We start from the raw sequence: 10,216 nt of genomic DNA on the forward strand, positions 1-10,216 counted from the left end.
ATAATAAATATATACATTTTTAAAAAAGAACTAAAAGTTTGGTGTTCTACACCCTACTAAAATCTTAAAACTATAATAAATATATACATATACTAAAAGTAGTAAAAAAGTTAAAACTATAATAAAAATATAATAAAAAATTTATACATTGTAAAACTCCACATATTACTGAAAACTTAAAACTATATGTAACACTCCACATATTACTTTTGTTTATATGTACGTTTAATGGCGTCAATTAATTTAGTAAATGGATGTTCGCGATTTTTCAAAATAGACTTCCGCCACAAAAATTCAACAACCAAATCTGCAAAGTTGGCGGGGTTGTTAAAATTATCTTTGTGAAAAAAGCTTTTAACAACCCGCCATTGTGACTCGATGCGTTGGGTGTGGGTTCCATCCGGCGCGACAAAAGGGTTTTCTGGGTCACTATGATTGACCTTTTGGTGCTCATACCCATAACTCGATAGGCAGTCGTACGCTTTCCAATAATCTGTACGGATTATTGTACCCTCGATTACATGTTTTTGTATAAGAGGTATGAGCACCTCCGCGAACCGGACGTTTTCCGGGCACACTTCCAGCCTGAGGTACTCGCTGCCGTCCTCAATCATCCCCAGGACCCAGTGACCCTCAACTATCCTCCCTGAAAAGTAAAAATATAGAATAAAGTAAATAATTTAGTTTTTTAATAGATGAAATGTAATTATAATTGAAATTACCTTTATTAAATTTGCGTTTTCCGAATTTGCTCTCGTCTATTTGGACGATTTTACCTGGACCGCCTATTTTGCCGACATGCTCCTGCTTGTCAATTTGGTATATTACCACTGCCTCCCTGCGGTAACTACACCAGTCGGTAATTGTCCTGCTTGACAAGCAGGGGCCCCCAAAATAGTCCTCCAGTTGAACGTTAAACTGGGTAAAACGACGCGAATAACAGTACTTTAAGTAGAATATGTGGGGCAGTGACAGTTTAGCGTTCTCGAACCAAGTCCCCTTGGCTCTTCGAACGCTAGACTTGGTCCGGCACTGCCCCATCCGGCAACAAAAGCTGCCCAAATCTGAATTACCCTTGGAGTAGATGGGCATCGGTGTTCTGTGTGTAGAACAAAGTGTGCTGCGCAACACCAACCCGTTCTCCTCAGCAAACTGAATACATTGCTCCGCTGTCCCCAGTTGATCACGAACCTTGTAGGTAGCCCACATACTGCGAATTTCCGCAGAGGTAATGTTTCCCCTTGCAGCTCTAGTGCTCGTCGAAGGTACTTCTGAATCTGTAAATATGTATATTCTATAATATGTGTAGATCGGGAAAAAGTAATAAAACTTACCGTAGTCGGTATCACTAATTTTTTATTTAATTGAACTTAAGGCAAAAAGAACTTGCTTGCTTAAAGCGGAATTAAAAAGTAGCGGTACTTCTGTTCCCGGAATTTAAATAAACGATAAATCCCATTGGTAATTAGGCGGTTGCCACTTTAATAATATTTACATAACCACGTTTGCTTTTTAACAGCCTTCGCCGAAAGTTCAACGTATTGTACAACCCCGGCCACCTGGGCTCCCTACGGGGCCCCTAGGGACCCCTTAGAAAAATTGCCAAAAATCACAATTTTTACTTGCGTTATACCACTTTAGACATTTTTCGTCCATTTTTGGCCGCGTAAGCTAAAGTGCGCTACTACCACTATTATTTCCACCTGAAAAATATTATATCGTTATGATCAGGAGTAAGACCCCTATCGATCCTAATATTATTTTTTCTAATAATAGCAATGTACGTACTGTGCACTTATACCCCGTAATTATACGCACTTCTTGTGGTGTATTTTTTTTGTGACGTATGGTAGCACACATTTTGTGTTGCTGTCAGCCATTGTTATTTGTGCTTGTTTGTGAAATGTGTTAAAGTTTGTGAAGACATTTATAAACGCGTTTTACTTAATTAACTAATTAATAGTTGTATATTAAAGTATTACAAACGCATGAGAACCTTTTAAGGATAGTATATTTGTATAAATAAAAGTGATAAGGGTAGTTTTATAATAAAATATAGTGATAGTACGGAGGATATTTTAACAACAAATAACTTAAGTACTATTAGCAACAACATTGTAAAAGTGATAAATATAATTAAAGAAGCCTTCCATTAGTATCCCCACCGAGTTTCATAAAAAAATTCAGTATACTTTGCGCCGAATAACAATTGGTTCCGCATAGGAAATCTCAGCCAAATCAAAAAAGTCCCTTTTGTTTATTAGTGATTCATATGTAAAAAGACCTGATCTTTCGATTGAGATTACTTAAAACCGTTTTAAAAATTACCATAATTGAGAAAAATTACAAATAAAATTTCGTTGCGGATTTTCACCGTGAAAATGGGAAAATTTTGGAAAACGCATAACACCATACAAAAATTTATAAATCATGGTTTTTGAATGATTTTTCCCATTTTCTGCCTGCTTTTCAGCTATTCGAAAACAGGCTTGTTTTGCACCGCTCCGCGCGCTTGGGACATTTGACGTGAATCGCCTCATGTATTAAAAAGCATGCAGAAAAAATGCATACAAAAGCGCTATGTCCAATATGCGGAGCAGTTTTTAAAGACGATGCTTTTCCTATATTTTGTAAGACTTTTCATAAGGAAAATATTTTGTGAATATTACTTTCTTCATATGAATTATATCCCATTTTTTGTTTAATTTAAGGCCTATTAAACAGGTTTAGAGCATTTGAGCAAAAACAACATTTGCCTGTATTTTGCTGTTGCTTCTGGTATCGAAGGTGCCAAAAACTGTTCTGATTTTTTTCTTCTACATCAAAGCGTGCCATGCAAAATACGAGTAAGGTAAAAAATTTAAATTGAAAAAATGAAAATTGTTGCAACTTTCTTTCTTAGTAAATTGGTTCGCTTCTCGAAGCATTGATCCATCCTGTGCCAGGCCCAGTAATCAGCGGTTGTGCTGCTGACTTGGGCGAGCTTTCCAAAAGCTGCTATTTAATCGCTGGTTTTGTATGGAAAATGTTTCACATGCAAATAGATTTTAACAATTTAGAATTTTTGTGAGAAAAAATTTAAAATATTAGAAATTTTCGAGAACAAATAATTTGAAAACAATCAAATCAGCTGCTATACAGGCTAACCTAATATTCGCGGCTTGCGTTTTGGTACGCATGCCGTCGAATTTGTTTTTTTGCGTCACCCGAAATTGACTTGCATGCGTTTGCATTTGATTTCATTGAGCGAAACGTCAAATCAAAATGTCACGCAGAACAAAAATTGGAAATTGAGTTAGCTTCATACGCACGCCGTTCAATTTCGGTTGATCTCATACAAGTTGCATGTGCATGAGAAATTTTTGACAATNGCCTTGGTTTAATTGTATTTTTGGAATAAACAAAGTTCTTTTTCCTTCTGTCAGTAAACTGTTTTTTTTTTACAAATAGTATAAATAAGCAATAGGAAATAAGGCAAAATTTGTTTTAATTCCAACCTTTGTTGGAAATAAAGCAAAACTCAGATTTTGGTATTATATCCCATTCAAAAGTGAAATAAAGCAAATTTTCCGTTATTGCCGTTTGTTTTATTTCATTTTGGTTTGGTTTTGTCAAATATATTAGATATTTCAACCAAGGTTTTGGTTTTTGCTAACAGTTGCTCTTGCTCTGTATTTGCTTATGCTGCATTGCCAACCTTTGAAATTTTATGACGAATGTAGTGAAGTTTTACTCTCGGAAATGTAGGGAAGTTTCACTCTACGGAATACAAAATGTAATTTTACCGGTAAGATAAGAAAACGAAAACTCTTTAAAGTGATGAACAATTTATCTGCCCTGTTAGTAAAGGCAACTTTACTGCTTACATTAGAAAACGGCCCTTAAGAAGTTAAGCCCTTTGGAGGGCGCCATGTTTCAAATTTTGGATGAAGAAGATCGTTCCCCAAGGTGTATCAGTCTGCTATTTATGATATGTGGGCTCTGGGATTTCCTCCACCAGCTCCAAAAGGCAAGGGACCATGCAAGCGCATTTGGGCTCCATGCTTTGCGAGACAGTCAGCCCTTTCGTTGCCTTCAAACCCTTCATGTCCCGGAACCCACCACAGCGTTACGCTATTGTGGCCTTCCAAGTCTTTCAAAAGAGTTTTACAGCTGTCCACAAGCCTAAGCTGTTTTAAAAGAGTTTAAGGCCTTTAACCTGCCTGAATATACGACATAATATTTAATTTGGACAAATGGGCCCTCTACACAGACTTCGATTACGAAGACTTCTTCCTGGAATCTTCGTCCAGATACGCCTGCCATAGTACTCTCGTGGATCTTTGATCCGTCGGTATACCATACTTGGGACCCTTCGTAAATCATAGTTATTATCACTTCAGCAGTCTCTTTTAGAAATTCCGACCTTGAAGGGTTTGTAGAAGGATAACTTTCTTCCCGATCCTATTGGACAGTAGTAGGGCGCTCCAGCAGACAATGGTGGACTTCAGTGGGTTTATTGGCAAGCCCTTTTCAGCACACTGGTCTTCAGGACATATACATACTACATATCGCACACGATATTGAGAAGTGACACAACTCGAAATTTGGAGTTTTTCAAATTATGCACTAAAAATGTACACAGAGCTCTTATTTGCCTTTAAGGAAAAGCTGGAGCAAAATTTTCATATAAGTTGTTAAAAAAAACCTATTGGCTGGGAGACTACCAACATGATTAGCATGTGCTACGAAATAGCTTTTGTATTTACTAACGAACGTGTAATTTTGATTTGTGTCACTTTTGAAGAACGTGTGCGATATGCATACTTACAATACTATGTGCAGTGGCGTAGCCAAGGGAGGATATGGGGGGATAGATCTTCTCCCCCCTTCGTAATTGAACTACGATTATTTACTTTTGAATTAATAACACAATACTATTTTATCCTTCTGATTTAAAATTTTTTTTATTTCAGACGGATGACAAATTATCTTTTAATGAATATATGAGTAGTCCACTTGCAAACAGCGTTATGTGATTTTATAAAAGTAAACCATAAATTTAAAAAAAGTCTACGACAAAAAGTAACATCCGAACTGTATATTTTTTTATTACCTGAAAATTTGGATATTTAAGAGCCTAATACCATTAAAAAAATAAAATTGCAGTACGGTAGATTTGCAAATTTTATATTTAAAAATTTAATATTGCATGTTTTGAAACAGTAACTTTTAGATAGCTAGCTTTTTTTTAGCTTTTCGCGTTCTCTCCTCTAGGAAGATTGGTTTGCTTCTTTTTTGCGACCTCTTCCACTAGGCACCGAAACTACCACGTTTTCTTGCAGTTTTCTAAGTTCGTACGAAGAGGAGACATTTGAAAGTGTATAAATAAGTATTATAGCGACTTTTGCAAGAGTAGTTAACATTTCATGCTATTTTTTTCAGAATATAGAAAAATTTTTCACTCTGCTGTTAGTGGACATGAAACCCACCAGAAATTAAAAATCTAAAAAAAATTTACATAGCGCACTTTGCAAGTGGACTACTCAATTGTTGCATATGCTATCTTATTTGTCCTTTCTTTTTATACAATTAGGGAGCGGCTGAATGGTTTAACGATGTTAGCGGTACATAATGATGTGCCGATTACAACAAAAGAAGTAATTGAAAAAATGTGTGTTAAGCAACGAAGATTAAAAATCGCTTTATAAGTAACTAGCAGACCCGGCGAACTTCGCCCCGCCCAAAATTTTTATATATTTTATTGAAACTTTTTCCAACATTTTTACCAACAATTCACGTTTACGATTTCCATTGGCACATTTGTCTGCTAAGGTTAAGGTTTGGTGGTTATTTGCCGCTTTAAATAACCTAAGGAAAGTGTTAAACTATGTTCACATTACCAACATAAAATACTTAGTTTCGTTTAAAATACCTCACTAAATTTAGTGCGTTCATACACGCGTTTCTTTATTTGTCTTGACAGCTTTGTAGCAACCCTGTGTTATTGTTTATTTAACGAAAAGAGATCGCGAATGTGAGTAATTGCGTATATTTTTATATTCTGAGTTGTTTGTGGTAATTTTTTAGATTTTAGATGAGTGATCAAAAGAGAAAGCTTCTGGAAATATTTTACAAACTACCACGCGCGATTATTAAAAACAAAAACGTCCAAACACAATGACATATCAGTTGTGGGACAATACTTTTTTCGATTATTATCGATAAAATTAGAGCCGACACTGATTTGTTCGTGATTTGGTTCTTGGTTTAAGATAAACTACGTACTTTTATCTTAATTTACTGAGAGACTTTACAAGGCGAAATTACTTATTTTGTAATTAATTTATGCGTAAATTAAGATTGACCTCTAAATTACGCCAATGGGAACATAGTTTTATATCCGTTCTTGAAATTCTCCAGTTGTGCGGCATTTCATAGCACGGTTATTCGCAAAGCGAAATAAATTTTTTCCTCTTCACTCCCTGGCGGCAACAATGACCCGGTTCTATAGTGAATGTCCTAGAAGCTTTACAGTATAGTAGGTGGCAATTTCAAAATGGGTGCGAATCATTGTTCAGACGAAATACCTTAAAGGTTTGAACGCATAATAGTATTGGAAAATCACATCCATTGGGCCAATTGCAACGCAGGACCGTCAATATACTCAATGGTGCACAGGTCGAGTTAATCTGACCTTCACGGCCCCTTTTCTCACTTGGCTATTTTTAGTAATAGCGCGACTTCAGCACCACTTGGCAGCACGTTTTTGCAATAGTATTGCATACATATTTAAAACATTAGCCAAATCGGATCATAAATAAAATTTTTAGTAATAACTCAACTACAGCGCCAACTGTCGGATTAAATTGTGAAACTAAACCATCCAGAGACCCACTCAAATACACAAAAAGTTTCGTTAAAATCCGTACAACCATTTAGGAGGATTTCACTCACAAACACACCTACAGGAGAATAAAAAAATGCATTCAAAGATAGCTAAAGGTAGGTTTGTAGGCCTCACACCACTTTTGAAAAAGCCCAAATTTTCTCCATGAGTATGGGCTTGATTTCAACTATATACATATCTCCATACGAAGTTCCAGTACTGTACCATGAATACTTTCAGAGATATGCAGTAAAAAATTCGATTTATATGGGAGGAGCCACGCCCCCTTTCCAACAGCTGCCCTCTTTCTTCATGAGTATGCGATTGATTTCGTATATCCCCATACCAAGTTCCAGAACTCTACCATGAACACTTCCAAAGATAGGCAGTATGAAAAATTCGGTTTGTATGGAAGATGCCACGCCCCCTTTTCCAATAGTTCCAATTTTTCTCCAAGAGTATGCGATTTATTTCGTACATCTCCATACAAAACTCTAGAACTCTAACAAAAAAATTCCAGAGATAAGCAGTATGAAAAATGTTTGTATGGGAGATGTCACACCCCTTTTTACTATAGCTAAAATTTTTCTCCAAGGGTATGCGGTCGATTTCGTATATCTCCATACCAATTTCCAAAACTCTACCATGCACACTTTCAGAGATATTGTAACGAAGCGTTTTCCTGTTAAGGCCCCGATGCTTCTGTTTTCTATGCTGGGGTATACTCGCCGTGCCCAGGGTCCGTTACAATAAATTTATATTGTGGGGCCTTTGCAAATAGTAGTAATTGCTGCTTATTTTCTATCACGTGGAAATTCTTAACATTACAAACATAATATCGTTAACGGGACGTAAATTCCTAACGGTGCTGTTCTATTGGCGTTGCTGTATCGCCGCTCTGTCGCTGTGCGACGCCGGCGCTGCTGTATCACCGCTCTGTCGCTGTGCGACGCCGGCGCTCTGCTTCTGTGCGACGTCGGTTCCCTGCTACCAGGCGGCGTCTGCGCTACTGTGTCGGCGCTCTGCTAGTATGTGACGTCGGCGTTACTATGCCGGCCCTCTGCTTCTGTGCGATGTCGGCGCTCTGCTATGCCGGCGCACTGTTATCCCACGATCGGGCGTCGCTGTCGCGCGTGTTTGCGGTGGACTGTGGCGTGGCGGCGCTCTACCCTTGAATAGCCAAGCCTTGTGTAGTCGCCTATCCACAAGTCGAGCGCTATTCGTTTGTAGCTGTGCGTTCACGACCACAGCTCCGTTACTGATGCGTAGACTGCTGGCGCTCCCCGATGGAGCGCGGCTGCTGGGGGACTTCGGCGCTTCTCCGTTAGTGCGCGGCTGCTGGGTGACTTCGGCGCTTCTCCGTTGGTGCGCGGCTGCTGGGTGACTTCGGCGTTGTGCTGGTGGGCGAACTGGCGTCGCCGTCGGCTGACTCACGGTGTACTGCGGAGTGGCGGCACTCTACCCTTGAATAGACAAGCCTTGTTTAGTCGCCTATCAACAAGTCGTGCGCTATTCGTTTGTAGCTGTGCGTTCACGACCACAGCTCCGTGCTGACTGACTCGTATGTTTCTGAGTCACTTCTGTTATAGCTGGTGTTCTTCGTGTTGCTGAGTTGTGTGGCTACATGTTGCGTTGCTATGGTGACGGTGTCGCAAAGGAGTGTTGATACGGTCTCCCGTGTTGGTTAGCCGTTTCGATGATGTTGCTGTAGTCGTTATTGTTGGTGTAGGGGTTTGTGTTCGTGTGGGCTAAATTCCGCGGATATTTAGTCCTCACACTTCCCCCCCTCTTCGGCAGGCTTAAGGCTTGGGATGTTTCTGAACTATACTTGCGCCCCACCGGTATACGTTGACTCGGTATCCTCCCGCGCGGAACCTCACACAGGACGCGCAGGTTCCCTCTGCTATGTCGCGTATAGCCTTCCGGGCCCTCTCGGCGATCTCCGGGAACTGGTCTAGTGCTGGCCCGTCGATTTCGTCGGCGGGGATTACCGTTTGTCCCATTGGTGGGGTTAACGAACATTGTGGTTGTGATACTGCTTCAGTCGGTGCTGGTGTTCGGGGGGGTGACGCTGACAGTGGTGCTACCTCTGGTTGTACTGGTGTGTGTGGCGGTGAGGGCAGTGGTGTTGTTGCCTCTGGAGGCTCCGTGGGTCGTGGTGGTGGCGGTGGTGTCCCTGCCTCCGGTGGTTGCTGGAATACCCTCAGCATGTGCGCGCGTTTTTGCGCCGCCATGGTCGCCGTGAACGGGCCTGATATACACGAACCTGAATGCTTCCTGCATCCTTGTGGACTTTTCCTCGGCCGTCGGGGCTATTTCGCCTGTCCCGATATTTATTTCGTCGAAGAGTGCTCCTGGTAGTCGTGGTTCTCGTCCTTGCACCAGGAACGCCGGGCTGTATCCTGTGGAGACTGTGACGCTCGTATTTACGGCGAGTGTGATTTCTGGGAGGAGGTCATCCCACCGCCTATGTTGTGTCTTCGTAAGCTGTGCGATAATTCGCTTTACAGTGCGGTTGGCGCGCTCCGTCGGGTTTTCTTGGGGTGTATACGGGGCCGTAAATTGTTGGCGCACCCCCACCTCCTGGAGGTAGCGCTGCCAGAGCGTGCTAGTAAATTGTACACCATTGTCCGAGATGAAGACTTTGGGTATACCAAATTGGGCGAGGATACGCTCCCTAAACGCGCGGCGAAGTCCTTCCGCTGTGGCCTGTCTCATGGGGACCAACTCGACCCACTTGCTAAATCTGTCGAAAAACACAAGTAGCATGGTGTTGCCATGCGTGGACCGTGGTAGGGGTCCGATGAAATCGGCACACACCGTGGCGAAAGGTTCTTGAGCGACCTGCGAGAGCATCTTGCCGGCTGGTTTGTGTTGTGCCTCCTTGTACTTCTGGCGGGACTCACATTGACGGAAGTACCGGCTGATGTCGCGAAACATTCCTGGCCAATAATACCGATTGGCAATCCGTGCTACTGTTAGGCGAATACCCATATGCCCCGCGCTTGGTATGTCGTGATTTTCCCTCAGTACTCGTCGACGGAGGGGGCTGGGCACACACAGTTTCCAGGGGACTGCTTCCTCGTCCTGGGATCGACACGGGATATGACGGTAGAGCTGCCCCTCCTGTATCATGTAATCGGCGTATTTCTCCGGGTTGGTACGCATTTCTTCGACCCGTCTGTGCCACCACTTGCATCGTGGTTCCGCCACTGTTGTTCGTAGTAGCGTCTCTAGTGGCTGTCGAGACAGTGCGTCCGCGACTAAGTTCAGTTTTCCTTTGCGGTACTCGATGTCGAAGGCGTGTTGTTGCAACTCCAGGGCCCATCGCGCTATGCGACCTGAGGG

At 41.4% G+C, this 10,216-nt stretch overlaps 1 protein-coding gene across 1 annotated transcript; it reads right to left on the reverse strand.

Moving 5' to 3' along the window:
• Nucleotides 1-203: 203 nt before the first annotated feature.
• Nucleotides 204-9,102, reverse strand: LOC108362406 (uncharacterized). Its single transcript, XM_017615346.1, has 3 exons — nucleotides 8,889-9,102; nucleotides 723-1,277; nucleotides 204-646 (listed from the first exon to the last, which is right to left on the reverse strand). Exons 1-3 carry the CDS (start codon nucleotides 9,100-9,102, stop codon nucleotides 204-206), a joined length of 1,212 nt encoding a protein of 403 aa, XP_017470835.1.
• Nucleotides 9,103-10,216: the final 1,114 nt, after the last annotated feature.

This window comes from Rhagoletis zephyria, unplaced genomic scaffold, assembly GCF_001687245.7.
Source record: "Rhagoletis zephyria isolate East Lansing unplaced genomic scaffold, Rhagoletis_zephyria_1.1 Rzeph_scaffold_01003, whole genome shotgun sequence".
Lineage (NCBI taxonomy): Eukaryota > Metazoa > Arthropoda > Insecta > Diptera > Tephritidae > Rhagoletis > Rhagoletis zephyria.